This window comes from Salvelinus fontinalis, unplaced genomic scaffold, assembly GCF_029448725.1.
Source record: "Salvelinus fontinalis isolate EN_2023a unplaced genomic scaffold, ASM2944872v1 scaffold_1988, whole genome shotgun sequence".
NCBI classification, from domain to species: Eukaryota; Metazoa; Chordata; class Actinopteri; order Salmoniformes; family Salmonidae; genus Salvelinus; species Salvelinus fontinalis.
This window is the reverse complement of record NW_026602197.1, coordinates 1-20,173: the sequence shown is the minus strand read 5'-3', so window position 1 is coordinate 20,173 and position 20,173 is coordinate 1. Positions and strand designations below refer to the sequence as shown.

The window sequence follows — 20,173 nt, the reverse complement described above, 5'->3', positions numbered from 1 at the left end:
CAAGATCTGGGTCTTTCCATTGCTATGCTTTGTCTATTCTTATGAAATGTTTTATTAAGAGTAAATTGGTCATACACGTTGCTCTCTATAGTAATTCTAGTCGTCTTGTGATGGTCGGTGCAATTGTAAACTGTGATTTCTACCTGAAATATGCACTTTTTTCTAACAAAACCTATCCTATACCATAAATATGTTATCAGACTGTCATCTGAAGAGGTTTTTTCTTGGTTAGTGGCTATCAATATCTTAGTTTAGCCGAATTGGTGATAGCACCTGATGTAGTAAGAAACTGATGGAGTTAGAAAAGTGGTGTATTTTGCTAACGTGTTTAGCTAATAGATTTACATATTTTGTCTTCCCTGTAAAACATTTTAAAAATCTGAAATGGTGGCTTTATTCACAAGATCTGTATCTTTCATCTGGTGTCTTGGACTTGTGATTTAATGATATTTAGATGCTACTATCTACTTGTGAAGCTATGCTAGCTATGCTAATCAGTGTGTGGGGGGGTGGGGGGTGATCCCGGACCCGGGGTAGAGGCTCGTTAGAACTGAATTGCCTAGTTAAATAAAGGTTAAATAAAAAATAAATAAACATTTGACAGGTAACTGCTGTTGTAAAATGGACTTTATCAAATACATTTGATTAATTGATTGTTTGAGCCATATATTTCTAAATACTCCGATGGCAGGTAATCAAACAAAAGTAGCAAATGGACCATCTTCTTTGGGGGGGTACCTGTACCTAAAGTCCTTGCTGGATTACGAGCGAAATCATCCATCGTCATATTGACCATCATATCATTGGTGGAAACCTATCCATCCTCTCATCCTTATCTGCCAATCAGAGTGCAGAATTCTTTCAGCATACTGTGGCGTATTCATTAAGGAAACCGTTTACCGTTAAAGAACCAAACAAAAGCAAACAGAGCAAAACGAGAGTTTCTATTGGACACATGAAGTTAGGTCTCTCCCCGTTTCGTTCTGCTTGCTTCCGGAAAAGAAACGTTTTGCAACAGAATTGGCGTAATGAATACGCCCCTAATTACAAACACGGAAATACTGTGTAGTTTAGAACGACGTCAACGTTGAGTCGCTGATGCAGATGTCAACAATTTGCACGATAGCTGATTTGATATTCATAGCGAAATTACTCACAATTTAGACACATACCTAGCTATCTAGGTAGTGCATCACATATTCCGTTTTCCGATCTATGGAGTTTTTGCAGTTTCTATCATGGGCGTGCATCGTATTTACAGTCGGGATGTTCTCGACTGGACTGTAAGTTTGACAGCTTTCTGCTTTTCAGAGAAACTATCTGGCTAAGTAGCTAACGTTAGCTAGATAACTGTTCTTTATTGCCAACATCGCAAACTTGGGCAGAGACCAAATTCTGTTCTAATTTGCTTGTTTGAATTGCATTAAACTGCGGAAACATAGCTAGCTAGGTGTTGGTTAGCTAGCTAGGTGTTGGTCCACCCTTATCTCACAGATATGAGTTAATCAAATATTTGCTTAGTTATTCGTTCAATGCCCGAGGCTTGTGTAAATAGAATACTCAGGACAGGTGATAATAAAATCATGTTTTAGTTCAGTTCCTTCCTTTTTCTTATGCTAGATTTGTGTGTGTGTGTGTGTGTGTGTGTGTGTGTGTGTGTGTGTGTGTGTGTGTGTGTGTGTGTGTGTGTGTGTGTGTGTGATCCTCTGTCAGGACGGACCTGAAGAAGATGAGAGCTTCCAAAAGTGCAGATAACGTCCAGTTCCTCCCCTTCCTCACCACATGCCTCAAGTAAGCTGTGTGTGTGGTGCCTAGGCAACGTGCCAGTGACCACTGATCAAACCTGGGTCATCTGCATAAGTCATACTGTGTTAGCCCACTGAGCTAATGTCTTGTCTGTCTCTATAGTAACCTGGGCTGGCTGTATTATGGGATACTGAAGACGGATGGGACTCTGGTCCTGGTTAACACCATAGGAGCCTGTCTACAGTCCCTCTACATCCTCTCCTACTGCCACTACACTAATGACAAGGTGAGCTGACCACAGTGTTTTATAGTCTCTCCTACTGCCACTACACCAATGACAAGGTGAGCTGACCACAGTGTTTTATAGTCTCTCCTACTGCCACTACACCAATGACAAGGTGAGCTGACCACAGTGTTTTATAGTCTCTCCTACTGCCACTACACCAATGACAAGGTGAGCTGACCACCGTGTTTTATAGTCTCTCCTACTGCCACTACACCAATGACAAGGTGAGCTGACCACAGTGTTTTATAGTCTCTCCTACTGCCACTACACCAATGACAAGGTGAGCTGACCACAGTGTTTTATAGTCTCTCCTACTGCCACTACACCAATGACAAGGTGAGCTGACCACAGTGTTTTTAGTCTCTCCTACTGCCACTACACCAATGACAAGGTGAGCTGACCACAGTGTTTTATAGTCTCTCCTAATGCCACTACACCAATGACAAGGTGAGCTGACCACAGTGTTTTATAGTCTCTCCTACTGCCACTACACCAATGACAAGGTGAGCTGACCACAGTGTTTTATAGTCTCTCCTACTGCCATCACACCAATGACAAGGTTAGCTGACCACAGTGTTTTATAGTCTCTCCTAATGCCACTACACCAATGACAAGGTGAGCTGACCACAGTGTTTTATAGTCTCTCCTACTGCCACTACACCAATGACAAGGTGAGCTGACCACAGTGTTTTATAGTCTCTCCTAATGCCACTACACCAATGACAAGGTGAGCTGACCACAGTGTTTTATAGTCTCTCCTACTGCCACTACACCAATGACAAGGTGAGCTGACCACAGTGTTTTATAGTCTCTCCTACTGCCACTACACCAATGACAAGGTGAGCTGACCACCGTGTTTTATAGTCTCTCCTACTGCCACTACACCAATGACAAGGTGAGCTGACCACAGTGTTTTATAGTCTCTCCTACTGCCACTACACCAATGACAAGGTGAGCTGACCACAGTGTTTTATAGTCTCTCCTACTGCCACTACACCAATGACAAGGTGAGCTGACCACAGTGTTTTATAGTCTCTCCTACTGCCACTACACCAATGACAAGGTGAGCTGACCACAGTGTTTTATAGTCTCTCCTACTGCCACTACACCAATGACAAGGTGAGCTGACCACCGTGTTTTATAGTCTCTCCTACTGCCACTACACCAATGACAAGGTGAGCTGACCACAGTGTTTTATAGTCTCTCCTACTGCCACTACACCAATGACAAGGTGAGCTGACCACAGTGTTTTATAGTCTCTCCTACTGCCACTACACCAATGACAAGGTGAGCTGACCACAGTGTTTTTAGTCTCTCCTACTGCCACTACACCAATGACAAGGTGAGCTGACCACAGTGTTTTATAGTCTCTCCTAATGCCACTACACCAATGACAAGGTGAGCTGACCACAGTGTTTTATAGTCTCTCCTACTGCCACTACACCAATGACAAGGTGAGCTGACCACAGTGTTTTATAGTCTCTCCTACTGCCATCACACCAATGACAAGGTTAGCTGACCACAGTGTTTTATAGTCTCTCCTAATGCCACTACACCAATGACAAGGTGAGCTGACCACAGTGTTTTATAGTCTCTCCTAATGCCACTACACCAATGACAAGGTGAGCTGACCACAGTGTTTTATAGTCTCTCCTACTGCCACTACACCAATGACAAGGTGAGCTGACCACAGTGTTTTATAGTCTCTCCTACTGCCACTACACCAATGACAAGGTGAGCTCACCACAGTGTTTTATAGTCTCTCCTAATGCCATTACACCAATGACAAGGTGAGCTGACCACAGTGTTTTATAGTCTCTCCTACTGCCACTACACCAATGACAAGGTGAGTTCACCACAGTGTTTTATAGTCTCTCCTACTGCCATTACACCAATGACAAGGTTAGCTGACCACAGTGTTTTATAGTTACTTATCGCATAGATACGGCCAGACCTGAATCCCCCAGGAGTGCATTCGTTTGTCTTCGAGATGGTCTGGTAGATATCATAATGATGTTTTTCTGTAGATATTCCAGGTTTGTTTGCTTTAGTTCATTGTTTGTATTTTTCCGTTAGGGTTTGAAGTACACTTTTAGTATATCTGCCCACTGGTTCACTGCTTGAAGCCTAGTTTTAGGGTGTGTGCCAAAATGTTTAAAACTAGTAAACTTGTGTGTGTTCGTTCCAGAGGCGAGTGACCTCTCAGACGTTACTAGCAGGAGGAGTGGTCTGTGGAGGCTGGCTGTACTTCAGTGTTCTCCTGCCTCAGGGAGAGTCTCAGCTGGCCCAGCTAGGTCTCACCTGCAGCCTGTTCACTATCAGCATGTACCTGAGTCCACTCGCTGACCTGGTAAATATGCAAACCTTTTCTGACACAGTGTTTATACAATATGCACCCTATGTCCACGCATTGGACACATTCTTCCACGCACTGGTGAAGAAACTTTTATACAACTTTAACACAACGTTCAGATAACATACACTCACTAGCCTGGCAAACAGACCTATTTTTCCAATGTTCTGATACCTACCACCCTGATACCCACTATACTCCGATTCCTCACATACTCTCATAAATATGTACGGTAGACCAACAACAGGCCAATAAGATTCCATGTTCAGAACATGACCACCTCTAATCACTCTCTCTCCCCTTGCCCTTTGACTCCTCTCTTTCCCTCTGTTGCCTCTGTGTTACTGTTTATTCCTCCGCCGCATGATATGGGCAAAAAGTCGAATTGTGCTTATTTTTTGGGGGGTGCAAATTAGAGGTCGACCGATTCATCGGAATGGCCGATTAATTAGGGCCGATTTCAAGTTTTCATAACAATCGGAAATCGGTAATTTTGGATGCCGATTTTGGCGATAAAAAAAATAATAATAATTGTATTTATTAATTTTTTTACACCTTTATTTAACTAGGCAAGTCAGTTAAGAACACATTCTTATATTCAATGACGGCCTAGGAACGGTGGGTTAACTGCCTTATTCAGGGGAAGAACGACAGACTTTTACCTTGTCAGCTCAGCGATTCAATCTTGCAACCTTACGGTTAACTAGTCCAACGCTCTAACCACCTGCCTCACGAGGAGCACGCCTGTTACGCGAATGCAGTAAGAAGCCAAGGTAAGTTGCTAGCTACCATTAAACTTATCTTCTAAAAAACAATTAATCAATCAATCATAATCACTAGTTATATCTACACATGGTTGATGATATTACTAGTTTATCTAGCGTGTCCTGCGTTGCATTTAATCGATGCGGTGGCATTCGCGAAAAAGGACTGTCGTTGCTCCAACGTGTACCTAACCATAAACATCAATGCCTTTCTTAAAATCAATACACAGAAGTATATATTTTTAAACCTGCATATTTAGCTAAAAGAAATCCAGGTTAACAGGCAATATTAACCAGGTGAAATTGTGTCACTTCTCTTGCGTTCATTGCACGCAGAGTCAGAGTATATGCAACAGTTTGGGCCGCCTGGCTCATTGTGAACTAATTTGCCAGAATTTTACGTAATTATGTAACATTGAAGGTTGTGCAATGTAACAGGAATATTTAGACTTATGGATGCCACCCGTTAGATAAAATACGGAACGGTTCCGTACTTCACTGAAATAATAAACTTTTTGTTTTCGAGATGATAGTTTCCGGATTCGACCATATTAATGACCTAAGGCTCGTATTTCTGTTATTATGTTATAATTAAGTCTATGATTTGATAGAGTAGTCTGACTGAGCGATGGTAGGCACCAGCACGCTCGTAAGCATTCATTCAAACAGCACTTTCGTGCGTTTTGCCAGCAGCTCTGCTGTTTATGACTTCAAGCCTATCAACTCCTGAGATTAGGCTGGTGTAACCGATGTGAAATGGCTAGCTAGTTAGCGGGGTGCGCGCTAATAGCGTTTCAAACGTCATTCGCTCTGAGACTTGGAGTAGTTGTTCCCCTTGCTCTGCATGGGTAACGCTGCTTCGAGGGTGGCTGTTGTCGATGTGTTCCTGGTTCGAGCCCAGGTAGGAGCGAGGAGAGAGACGGAAGCTATACTGTTACACTGGCAATACTAAAGTGCCTATAAGAACATCCAATAGTCAAAGGTATATGAAATACAAATCGTATAGAGAGAAATAGTCCTATAATAACTACAACCTAAAACTTCTTACCTGGGAATATTGAAGACTCATGTTAAAAGGAACCACCAGCTTTCATATGTTCTCATGTTCTGAGCAAGGAACTTAAACGTTAGCTTTTTTACATGGCACATATTGCACTTTTACTTTCTTCTCCAACACTTTGTTTTTGCATTATTTAAACCAAATTGAACATGTTTCATAATTTATTTGAGGCTAAATTGATTTTATTGATGTAATATATTAAGTTAAAGTAAGTCTTCATTCAGTATTGTTGTAATTGTCATTATTACAAATAAATAAATAAAAATCGTCTGATTAATCGATATCGGCTTTTTTGGTCCTCCAATAAACGGTATCGGCGTTGAAAAATCATAATCGGCCGACCTCTAGTGCAAATATTGCGATATATACTGAACAAAAATCTAAACTCAATATGCAACAACTGAGTTACAGTTCATATAAGGAAATCAGCGAATTGAAATAAATTCATTAGGCCCTAATCTGGATTTCACATGACTGGGCAGGGGCTCAGCCATGGGTGGGCCTGGGAGGGAATAGGAAGTGTGCTGCTTGAGTGACGGGGCAGGGCTTGGTGTGTGGGAAGCAGCTGCAAGAAGGGAGAGGAAGAGAGACAAACTGAGTGAACTATAAAAACGGATGTTACACGTGGCGTTTCTAAATATTGCAATATGGATGTCTTCCTATATGGATATTGCACATGTCAATATTGCGATTTTGATGTGAATTGGATGAATTGTACAGCCCTGCCCTCCACCTTCCTGTTTGTCTCATTCTCCCTCTGTCTGTCTCCTCATATCATCCTGTGTCTATTTCCTGCCTTTCTCTCATCTTTTCTTCCTGTTGTTCAGGGTTTGTGTTTTATCCCTTCTACTCTTTCTGGATACGTTGGAACTGTGTCAATTCATCACCCCCTCTCCTCTCTCTCTCCCCCTCCTCTCTCTCTCCCCCTCCTCTCCCTCTCTCCCCCTCTCCCTCTCTCCCTCTCTCTCTCTCCCCCTCTCCCTCTCTCTCTACCCCTTTCCCTCTCTCGCCCCTCTCCTCTCTCCTCTCTCTCCCCCTCTCGTCTCTGTCAGATGGAGATAGTGCGTACTGGTAGTGTGGAGCGTTTGTCCTTCTCTTTGACTGTAGCTACCTTCCTCACCTCAACATCCTGGACGCTCTATGGACTACAGCTGCAAGACTACTATATCATGGTGTGTGTGTATACAGTACATTCGGAAACTATTCAGACCCCTTGACTTTTTCCACGTTACAGCCTTATTTTGAAATGTATAAAATTATTTTTTCCCCTCATCAATCTACATAGAATACCCCATAATGACAAAGCAAAAACAAGTTTTATAGACATTTTTGCAACTGTATTAATTTATAAAAAATACACAACTAAAATATCACATTTACATAAGTATTCAGACCCTTTACTCTGTACTTTGGCAGCGATTATAGCCTCGGGTCTTCTTGGGTATGACACTACAAGCTTGGCACACCTGTATCTGAGGAGTTTCTCTCATTCTTCTCTGCAGATCAGCTCTGTCAGGTTGGATGGGGAATGTCGCTGCACAGCTATTTTCAGGTCTCTCCAGAGATGTTTGATCGGGTTCAAGTCTGGGCTCAGGCTGGGCCACTCAAGGACATTCAGTGACTTGTCCCGAAGCCACTTCTGCATTGTCTTGGCAGGGTTGTTGTCCTTAGAAGGTCCTGAGCGCTCTGGAGCAGATTTTTATCAAGGATCTCTCTGTACTTTGCTACGTTCATCTTTCCCTCGAACCTGACTAGTCTCCCAGTCCCTGCCGCTGAAAACATCCTCACAGCATGATGCTGCCACCACAATGTTTCACCATAGGGATGGTGCTAGGTTTCCACCAGACGTGACGCTTGGCATTCAGGCCAAATAGTTCAATCTTGGTTTCATCTGAGTAGAGAATCTTGTTTCTCATGGTCTGAGTCTTTAGGTGCATTTTGGCAAACTCCAAGCAGGCTGTCATGTGCCTTTTACTGAGGAGTGGCTTCCATCTGGCCACGATACCATAAAACCCTGATTTGGTAGAGTGCTGCAGAGATGGTTATCCTTCTGGAAGATTCTCCCATCTCCACAGAGGAACTCTGGAGCTCTGTCAGAATGACCATCGGGTTCTTGGTCACCTCCCTGACCAAGGCTCTTCTCCCCCGATTGCTCATTTTGGCCGGGTGGCCAACTCTAGGAAGAGTCTTGGTGGTTCCAAAATTCTTCCATTTAAGAATGATGGAGGCCACTGTGTTCTTGGGGACCTTCAATGCTGCATAAATGTTTTGGTACCCTTCCCAGATTTGTGCCTCGACACAATCCTGTCTCGGAGCTCTACGGACAATTCCTTCAACCCCATGGCTTGGTTTTTGCACTGACATGCACTGTCAACTGTGGGACCTTATATAGACAGGTGTGTGCCTTTCCAAATCATGTCCAATCAATTGAATTGACCACAGGTTGACAACAATCAAGTTGTAGAAACATCTCAAGGATGATCAATGGAAACAGGATGCACCTGAGCTTAATTTCTTTCTGTCTCATAGCAAAGGGTCTGAATACTTACGTAAGTAAGGTATTTGTTTTTTTGTTTTTTTAATCTAGTTCTTGCTTTGTCATTATGGGGTATTGTGTGTAGATTGAAGAGAAAAAAATGTATTTAATCAATTTTAGAATGAGGCTGTAAAGTAACAAAATGTGGAAAAAGTCAAGGGGTCTGAATAGACTGTATGTGAGACATGGTAGGGACTGTTAAATGATTGTAAATTACCTTTAGGGAAAGGGGGATACCTATTCAGTTGTACAACTGAAATGTGTCTTCCGCATTTAAGCCAACCCCTCTGAATCAGAGCGGTGCGGAGAACTGCCTTAATCGAAATCCAGGTCTTCGGCGCCCGGGGAACAGGGGGTTAACTGCCTTGCTTAGGGGCAGAATGACAGATTTTTACCTTGTCAGCTCGGGGATTCGAACCAGCAACCTTTCAGTTACTGGCCCAACGCTCCTACCCGCCAGGCTTTAACCTCTGTGTGTTTGTTTGTGTGTTCCAGGTTCCAAACACGCCAGGCATTGTGACCAGTCTCATCCGGTTTTTCCTGTTCTGGAGATTTGCATCTGTCAATCAAGGCGTGCAATCCTATAAGCTCATCGAAATCTAAGTGGCTGGAGACTCGCACACCAATGGTTACAAGGGAGAGAGATAACAGGCTTCTTGACCCTATCATGGTCAGGCTGTCAATCACTGATATTGTTACTCATATTGTAAATGATTCATGATCACTCCTAACCACCAAGGGTTTAAGAAGACTTTCTCCTCTCAAGGCAGAAGCTGTCCCTAATCACAGATCTAGGATCAGAGTACCCTAGCAATGGGGGATGAATAAATATCTGACCCTGTATCAGTGGTTAGGGGCATCTTCCTCATCTTTCTCCCTCCACCACTTCCTTTTAGTGCCTTCTGTCCTAGTCTGGGACATCATTAGTGCCACCTGAGAACTCAACCATGTGCGGGACAGTCCTGCCCTGTCAATCACAGTAGTCTCTTTTACCCAGTGGGAGGTTTTTTGCTCAGCATCAATGTGCTGCTATTGGTTGAATCGCTCTAACTAACAGGGCAGGATGATCCCACCTCTAGTGGGGTTTGAGACCCCCTCACCTTTATAGTTGACTTGTCTGTCCTCATCACTATGGTACCCTGTGAACTAGGGGTGAACAACTGTTCCTGGTAGCCACAGTATCTGCTGGGTTGTTATCCTTCTCTTTTAACTAGACTGATGTACAGTGCATTTGGAAAGTTTTCAGACCCCTTGAGTTTTTCCACATTTTGTTATGTTACAGCCTTACACTAAAATGTATTAAATTGTTTCTTTTCCTCATCAATCTACACACAATACCCCAGAATGACAAAGCAAAGAGAGGTTTATTTTTTAATTTTTTTGTACATTTATAAAATTAAAATAAATGGAAATATCACATTTCAGGTATTCAGACCCTTTACTCAGTACTTTGTTGAAGCACCTTTGGCAGCGATTACAGCCTCGAGTCTTCTTGGGTAGGACGCTACAAGCTTGTCACACCTGTATTTGGGGAGTTTCTCCCATTCTTCTCTGCAGATCTTCTCAAACTCTGTCAGGTTGGATGGGAACGTTGCCGCACAGCTTTTTTTAAGGTCTCTCCGGAGATGTTAGATCGTGTTCAAGTCCAGAGACTTCTCCCGAAGCCACTCCTGCATTGTCTTGGCTGTGTGCTTAGGGTCATTATCCTGTTGGAAGGTGAACCTTTGCCTCAGACTGAGAACCTGCACCAGAGCGCTCAGGACTTCATCAAGGATCTCTCTGTACTTTGCTCAGTTCATCTTACCCTCAATCCTGACTAGTCTCCCAGTCCCTGCCGCTGAAAAACATCCCCACAGCATGATGCTGCCACCACCATGCTTCACCGTAGGGATGGTGTCAGGTTTCATCCAGACATGATGCTTGGCATTCAGGCCAAAGAGTTCAGTCTTGGTTTTATCAGAACAGAGAATCTTGTTTCTCATGATCTGATAGTCCTTTGGGTGCCTTTTGGCAAACTCCAAGCGGGCTGTCATGTACCTTTTACTGAGGAGTGGCTTCCGTCTAGCTACTCTACCATAAAGGCCTGATAGGTGGAGTTCTGAAAAAAGGTTGTTCTTCTGGAAGGTTCTCCCATCTTCACAGAGGAACTCTGTCAGTGTTCTTGGTCACCTCCCTGACCAAGGCCCTTCTCTCCAGATTGCTCAGTTTGGCCGGGTGGCCAGCTCTAGGAAGAGTCTTGGTGGTTCCAAACTTCTTCCATTTAAGAATGATGGAGGTCACTGTGTTATTGGGGACCTTCAACACTACAGAAATGTTTTGGTACCCTTCCCCATATCTTTTCCTCGACACAATCCTGTCTCGGAGCTCTACGGACAATTCCTTCGACCTCATGGCTTGGTTTTTGCTCTGACATGCACTGTCAACTGTGGGACCTTATATAGACAGGTGTGTGCCTTTCCAAATCATGTCCAATCAATTGAATTTACCGTAGGTGGACTTCAGTCAAGTTGTAGAAACATCTCAGGATGATCATTGGAAACAGGATGCACCTGAGCTCAATTTCGAGTCTCATCGCAAAGGGTCTGAATACTTATGTATATAAGGTATTTCTGTTTTTTTATAGATTTGCAAAAATTTATATAAACCTGTTTTCACTCTGACATCATGGGATATTGTGTAAGCTTGATGAGGATTATTATTTAATTAATCCATTTTAGAATAAGGCTGATAATACTTTCTGAAAGCCCTGAATACCTGGATAACCAGACGTCTAGGATAACCAGACGTCTACGGTCTAGACTCGCTAGTTAATCACTTATATGAATGGGTCAGTTAAGTACCACGGAGAGATGAAGCAGGACTGTGTGGTCCTAGTAGTACTAGTTGTAGCTGGGGTGTAGAGCCCTCAGTTGTACATCCCTACTAGGGTTGCAAAACTCCAGACATCCCGGTTGGCGGATTCACAGAATCTGAAGGGAATAAGAAGGAAATCTGGAGCCCTCCAACCAGGATTTCTGGAGAACCAGGGAATGTATTGAAAGTTTCTGTAATTTTGCAGCCCTTACCCTAACCCTATTCTAACCCTTACCCTACTCTAACCCTAACCCTTACCCAACCCTACTCTAACCCTAACCCTTACCCTACTCTAACCCTAACCCTAACCCTTACCCTAACCCTAACCCTATTCTAACCCTAACTCTAACCCTTACCCTACTCTAACCCTAACCCTAACCCTTACCCTACTCTAAGCAGACCTGACATGTACTCTACATAATCGGTACTTGGTCTCTAAATCCATGAACTGAGGGAAGACTAAGAATTCCATTCTTATTGTGTTTCATACAATGTTTTTATTGGTTGTATTTGGGTCGTATGTCTTTGTGTGCAAAATGTTTTTGTTGTTTTTATTGGTTTACGTTTGTCCAAACTAAATATACTGTAAGTATATTGTCTGTGCTCTTTTTGTTGTTGTTGATGCATTGCATTGTGTATAGGGAATTCTACATATGCTATTTTAATGTGATATTATCACTCTGGAAATAAGGGAGTTGGGGCTTTGCTGGTTCTTCAGACTGATTGAATAAATGTTTTATACTGTCTAACATCCAGTGTTTTTCCTTGTGTGGAAAAGGAGTATCCACATAGGCCTACTGCTAACATGAATAGGTACAATTTGATTGGCTGAATATGCAGACATATTGAACGAGGTGAGAGCACTGCACTTGACCATGTGGAACACCAGTGGTGTATTCCTTAGTCAGTTGCAAAGCGTTTAGCAACAGAAACCATTTACTCTAAAAGTAAGTTTCTATTGGACAAATTCAGGTAGGTCCCTCCTCGTTTGCTTCCTAGAGTAAACGGTAAACAGTTTCGCAACGGAATCCGACTAATAAATACACCCCTGCTCTTGTAGTTATGTGGGGTTTGTTTGTGTTTTAGGGTTAATGAGGTTACCCTTAGGTTTGTTTGTGTGGAAAGCAGTGTGTGAGACCTTGCGTGATTGGGCGATACTGGGAATGAGTTTGTGTGAGTGAGACAAGGCAGTGTGATTGTTCTGCAATGAGAATGTGTTGATGTGTGTGCGCATGAGTAAGTGTGTTTTCCTAGCCAACACTGCCTGATTGGGCAGCTGTGAGAACGGCTGTGTTTTGGGTTTCTCAGCGTGTGTGTATGTGTGTGCCAGCTTCTCTTCCTGTACTCAAAAGATCCAGCCTCCCTACTGAGAACACACAGACACAACACCAAGAGAGTGGGAGTGGGGGAAAAGAGGGGGGAGGTGGGGGGGGGGGGGGGGGTGTGAGGAAAGAGGGAGGAATAGGGTCAAGGGAACAGCAGAGATTGACAGAGTGTAACAGAAGATGTAAGAGAGAATGGAAGGATCAAGGAAAAGGATAGAGAGACATAGCTATGCCACAGGGAGAGAGACATAGCTATGCCACAGGGAGAGAGAGATAGCTATGCCACAGGGACAGAGACCTAGCTATGCCACAGGGAGAGAGACATAGCTATGCCACAGGGAGAGAGACATAGCTATGCCACAGGGAGAGAGAGATAGCTATGCCACAGGGACAGAGACCTAGCTATGCCACAGGGAGAGAGACATAGCTATGCCACAGGGAGAGAGAGATAGCTATGCCACAGGGAGATAGCTATGCCACAGGGACAGAGACCTAGCTATGCCACAGGGAGAGAGACCTAGCTATGCCACAGGGAGAGAGACATAGCTATGCCACAGGGAGAGAGAGATAGCTATGCCACAGGGACAGAGACCTAGCTATGCCACAGGGAGAGAGACATAGCTATGCCACAGGGAGAGAGAGATAGCTATGCCACAGGGAGAGAGATAGCTATGCCACAGGGACAGAGACCTAGCTATGTCACAGGGAGAGAGACCTAGCTATGCCACAGGGAGAGAGACCTAGCTATGCCTCAGGGAGAGAGACATAGCTATGCCACAGGGAGAGAGACCTACCTATGCCACAGGGAGAGTGACCTAGCTATGCCACAGGGGAAAGACATAGCTATGCCTCAGGGAGAGAGACATAGCTATGCCACAGGGAGAGAGAGATAGCTATGCCACAGGGACAGACACCTAGCTATGCCACAGGGAGAGAGACCTAGCTATGCCACAGGGGAAAGACCTAGCTATGCCACAGGGAGAGAGACCTAGCTATAACACAGGGAGAGAGACCTAGCTATGCCACAGGGAGAGAGAGATAGCTATGCCACAGGGAGAGAGAGATAGCTATGCCACAGGGAGAGAGATAGCTATGCCACAGGGAGAGAGACCTAGCTATGTCACAGGGAGAGAGACATAGCTATGCCACAGGGAGACAGACATAGCTTTGCCACAGGGAGACAGACATTGCTATGCCACAGGGACAAAGATGTACCTATGCCACAGGGAGAGAGAGATAGCTATGCCACAGGGAGAGAGAGATATATATGCTACAGGGAGAGAGAGATATATATGCTACAGGGAGAGAGATAGCTATGCCACAGGGAGAGAGACCTAGCTATGCCACAGGGAGAGAGATAGCTATGCCACAGGGAGAGAGACCTAGCTATGCCACAGGGAGAGAGAGATAGCTATGCCACAGGGAGAGAGATAGCTATGCCACAGGGAGAGAGATAGCTATGCCACAGGGAGAGAGAGATAGCTATGCCACAGGGAGAGAGATAGCTATGCCACAGGGATAGAGACCTAGCTATGCCACAGGGAGAGAGAGATAGCTATGCCACAGGGAGAGAGACCTAGCTATGTCACAGGGAGAGAGACATAGCTATGCCACAGGGAGACAGACATAGCTTTGCCACAGGGAGAGAGACCTAGCTATGCCACAGGGAGAGAGATAGCTATGCCACAGGGAAAGAGACCTAGCTATGCCACAGGGAGAGAGAGATAGCTATGCCACAGGGAGAGAGAGATAGCTATGCCACAGGGAGAGAGATAGCTATGCCACAGGGAGAGAGACCTAGCTATGTCACAGGGAGAGAGACATAGCTATGCCACAGGGAGAGAGAGATAGCTATGCCACAGGGAGAGAGAGATAGCTATGCCACAGGGAGAGAGATAGCTATGCCACAGGGAGAGAGACCTAGCTATGCCACAGGGAGAGAGAGATAGCTATGCCACAGGGAGAGAGAGATAGCTATGCCACAGGGAGAGAGAGATAGCTATGCCACAGGGAGAGAGATAGCTATGCCACAGGGAGAGAGACCTAGCTATGCCACAGGGAGAGAGAGGCAGCTATGCCACAGGGAGAGAGACATAGCTATGCCACAGGGAGAGAGAGATAGCTATGCCACAGGGAGAGAGAGATTGCTATGCCACAGGGAGACAGACATAGCTTTGCCACAGGGAGTGAGAGGCAGCCTACAGGTGTGACTACTAGATGGTCTGGTTTTGATTCAACGGGAAATAGAAGAGGACATTTCAGTATAAACACTAGGGCTCTACTCTGGGTGGGAGGGAGGAAGAGATGAGGGATCTGAAGGCTTCTTGTGCGGAACAGTTTGTTCATATATTATGTCTTTCTTCCTTTTGGTCTTCGCTAAGGTTTTTTTTGGCTGTTTGCGCACACATTTTTTTCTCTCGGCAAACTGAAGATCTGGAGCCGAAGTCTGCACCCCTTCCTCATCATTGGTCAACAGTAGGGATTCTTCAACGATGTGTTGTCATTCAACGATAGACGACTCGTTTTTATGCACATTTCTTCACTTGAGAAATACTGCACCAAACATCTTAGTTAGATGTCAAAATGCTCAACTAAAGTGAAAAACTCACCAGAAGTGGGCGGGCAGAAAGGACGGGCAGAGCAGTGACTTTATTCTAGCAAGATAGTCCATGTCTCCGATCATCTTTGCTGATAGCAATGTTGTGTTTCCATAAGTGGATGAATTGGTCTAATGTAGCATGTATGGTAAAGCCTCAACCCTTAGCTATCTCTTCCAATTCAAATGAGCTAAAAAAAAGTGAATAATGACAAAATATGTGTTGTTTTGTGTGACTACAGCACCAGTGATAGAAGGCAGAAATAGAGACACATTCTTATTGAGCGAGGCACTGGCTTCCGTTGGGTCATTATAATTCAAAACAATACATTCTAAAATAAATCACACACACGCCTCGCACGGTCGCCTTTGGTGAGTTTAGGCCATTAGATCTCTGCAAAAACGTCTAAATTAATGACAGATTTCTTGAGTTATCTTCATTTAATTCTGACAATTTTGAGGGAGTGTATATTATTGTGGGTGTAGTGAAATGCTTGTGTTCCTAGCTCCAACAGTGAAGTAGTGTCTAACAATTCACTACAATACACACATCTGAAAGTAAAAGAATGGAATTAAGAAATATATAAATATTAGAATGAGTGGCACTGACTAAAATACAGTAGAATAGAATACAGTATATACATATGAGATGGGTAAAGCATTACTTTTCAGGGAGTATGACTAAAATACAGTAGAATAGAATACAGTATATACATATGAGATGAGCATTACTTTTAAGGGAGTATGACTAAAATACAGTAGAATAGAATACAGTATATACATATGAGATGGGTAAAGCATTACTTTTAAGGGAGTATGACTATAATACAGTAGAATAGAATACAGTATATACATATGAGATGAGCATTACTTTTAAGGGAGTATGACTAAAATACAGTAGAATAGAATACAGTATATACATATGAGATGAGTAAAGCATTACTTTTAAGGGAGTATGACTAAAATACAGTAGAATAGAATACAGTATATACATATGAGATGAGTAAAGCATTACTTTTAAGGGAGTATGACTAAAATACAGTAGAATAGAATACAGTATATACATATGAGATGAGTAAAGCATTACTTTTAAGGGAGTATGACTAAAATACAGTAGAATAGAATACAGTATATACATATGAGATGGGTAAAGCATTACTTTTAGGGCAGTATGACTAAAATACAGTAGAATAGAATACAGTATATACATATGAGATGAGTAAAGCATTACTTTTAGGGGAGTATGACTAAAATACAGTAGAATAGAATACAGTATATACATATGAGATGAGTAAAGCATTACTTTTAAGGGAGTATGACTAAAATACAGTAGAATAGAATACAGTATATACATATGAGATGAGTAAAGCATTACTTTTAAGGGAGTATGACTAAAATACAGTAGAATAGAATACAGTATATACATATGAGATGAGTAAAGCATTACTTTTAAGGGAGTATGACTAAAATACAGTAGAATAGAATACAGTATATACATATGAGATGGGTAAAGCATTACTTTTAGGGGAGTATGACTAAAATACGGTAGAATAGAATACAGTATATACATATGAGATGAGTAAAGCATTACTTTTAGGGGAGTATGACTAAAATACGGTAGAATAGAATACAGTATATACATATGAGATGAGTAAAGCATTACTTTTAAGGGAGTATGACTAAAATACAGTAGAATAGAATACAGTATATACATATGAGATGAGTAAAGCATTACTTTTAAGGGAGTATGACTAAAATACGGTAGAATAGAATACAGTATATACATATGAGATGAGTAAAGCATTACTTTTAAGGGAGTTTGACTAAAATACGGTAGAATAGAATACAGTATATACATACGAGATGAGTAAAGCATTACTTTTAAGGGAGTATGACTAAAATACAGTAGAATAGAATACAGTATATACATATGAGATGAGTAAAGCATTACTTTTAAGGGAGTATGACTAAAATACAGTAGAATAGAATACAGTATATACATATGAGATGAGTAAAGCATTACTTTTAAGGGAGTATGACTAAAATACAGTAGAATAGAATACAGTATATACATATGAGATGAGTAAAGCATTACTTTTAAGGGAGTATGACTAAAATACAGTAGAATAGAATACAGTATATACATATGAGATGAGTAAAGCATTACTTTTAAGGGAGTCTGACTAAAATACAGTAGAATAGAATACAGTATATACATATGAGATGAGTAAAGCATTACTTTTAAGGGAGTATGACTAAAATACAGTAGAATAGAATACAGTATATACATATGAGATGAGTAAAGCATTACTTTTAAGGGAGTATGACTAAAATACAGTAGAATAGAATACAGTATATACATATGAGATGAGTAAAGCATTACTTTTAAGGGAGTATGACTAAAATACAGTAGAATAAAATACAGTATATACATATGAGATGAGTAAAGCATTACTTTTAAGGGAGTATGACTAAAATACAGCAGAATAGAATACAGTATATACATATGAGATGAGTAAAGCATTACTTTTAAGGGAGTATGACTAAAATACAGTAGAATAGAATACAGTATATACATATGAGATGGGTAAAGCATTACTTTTAAGGGAGTATGACTAAAATACAGTAGAATAGAATACAGTATATACATATGAGATGAGTAAAGCATTACTTTTAAGGGAGTATGACTAAAATATAGTAGAATAGAATACAGTATATACATATGAGATGAGTAAAGCATTACTTTTAAGGGAGTATGACTAAAATACAGTAGAATAGAATACAGTATATACATATGAGATGAGTAAAGCATTACTTTTAAGGGAGTATGACTAAAATACAGTAGAATAGAATACAGTATATACATATGAGATGAGTAAAGCATTACTTTTAGGGGAGTATGACTAAAATACAGTAGAATAGAATACAGTATATACATATGAGATGAGTAAAGCATTACTTTTAGGTGAGTATGCGAGTGCACTTGTTTGGCTTGGTGCCTTTAGGGGGGAGGGTGTAAGGAAAGGGTGTAAGGAGCGCAGGGGGGGTTCTCTCTGATAAAAACTAGGAATAATACAGAGAGATGAAGGGAATAGTTGAGGAGAGAAGGAGGGGCTGATTGGAGAGGTGTAGTCCCAATGTAAGGAGAGAGATGGGGACAATAGAAGGATCTACTGTATGGAGACACACAGACTAGACAAAGCTACAACAATGGGTTAATACACACCCATGTGATCATTGTGATTGTGTACGTGTCTTGGGGAGAGAGAGTTAGGGTATGGTTGTCTGGGGCGTACGGGCAAGAGGGGGACAAGATGTTGTGTGTGTTTAATCAGTGGAACAATGTCAGTCTGCTCACAAACAGGATCCCTCTGTTTCCTGAGTCTCTCTCTCTCTCTCTCTCTCTCTCTCTCTCTCTCTCTCTCTCTCGCTCTCTCTCTCTCTCTCTCTCTCTCTCTCTCTCTCTCTCTCTCTCTCTCTCTCTCTCTCTCTCCTCTCTCTCTCTCTCTCTCTCTCTCTCTCTCTCGCTCTCTCTCTCTCTCTCTCTCTCTCTCTCTCTCTCTCTCTCTCTCTCTCTCTCTCTCTCTCTCTCTCACACAGACATGTACGCATGCACTCACAAACAACCACCCGAGCCACTGCCTGTTCACCCCACTACCATCCTGAAGGTGAAGTCAGTACAGGTGCATCAAAGCAGGGACCGAGAGACTGAAAAACAGTTTCTAGCTCGAGGCCATCAGACTGTTAAACAGCCACCACTAACTCAGAGAGGCTGCTGTCTACAATGAGACCCAATCACTGGCTACTTTAATAAATGGATCACTAGTCACTTTAATAATAATGTTTACATATCTTGTATTACTCATATCATATGTATATACTCTATTTTATACCATCTATTGCATCTTGCCTATGCCGCTCTGTTGTTGCTCATCCATATATTTATATGTATATATTCTTATTCCGTTCCTTTACTTAGATTTGTGTGAATAAAGTAATTGTTAGATTACTTGTTAGATATTGCTGCACTGTCGGAACTAGAAGCACAAGTATTTCGCAACACTTGCATTAACATCTGCTAACCATGTGTATGTGACCAATAACATCTGCTAACCATGTGTATGTGACCAATAACATCTGCTAACCATGTGTATGTGACCAATAACATCTGCTAACCATGTGTATGTGACCAATAACATCTGCTAACCATGTGTATGTGACCAATAACATTTGATTTGATTTGATGAAGCCTTCACTTCACTGGTAATGTGAAATTGAGATTGATTAATCTGAAGGATCAAATTATTCTCAGCAGAAACAGATTTAACAAGAACAGCAGGGGCTGAAGAGTGAAAGAGTGAAACATACATTGACACAGTCAGCATGTGCACTCTCTACAATCAGTAAAAACACACCTGTCCCAGCTGTTGTTTTGAAGAGAGAAAGAGGGCGAAAGAAGGAGGGAGGTATGTGCTTCTCTCTCATTTTTTCCTGTCACCCCCTCCTCTCTGTCTCTCTCTCCTCAACCCCCCTCTCTGTCTCTCTCTCCTCACCCCTCACCCCCTCCTCTCTGTTTCTCTCTCCTCACCCCCTTCTCTCTGTTTCTCTCTCCTCACCCCCCCTCTCTGTCTCTCTCTCCTCACCCCTCACCCCC

The 20,173-nt window shown here is 42.4% G+C and overlaps 1 protein-coding gene across 1 annotated transcript; it reads left to right on the top strand.

Moving 5' to 3' along the window:
* The first annotated feature begins 1,059 nt into the window (after positions 1-1,059).
* Positions 1,060-12,347, top strand: LOC129850382 (sugar transporter SWEET1-like). Its single transcript, XM_055916832.1, has 6 exons — positions 1,060-1,283; positions 1,714-1,791; positions 1,909-2,032; positions 4,221-4,382; positions 7,262-7,381; positions 9,241-12,347. The coding sequence occupies exons 1-6, from the start codon at positions 1,216-1,218 to the stop codon at positions 9,346-9,348; spliced, it is 660 nt and encodes a 219-aa protein (XP_055772807.1). The 5' UTR covers positions 1,060-1,215; the 3' UTR covers positions 9,349-12,347.
* The last annotated feature ends 7,826 nt before the right edge of the window (positions 12,348-20,173 follow it).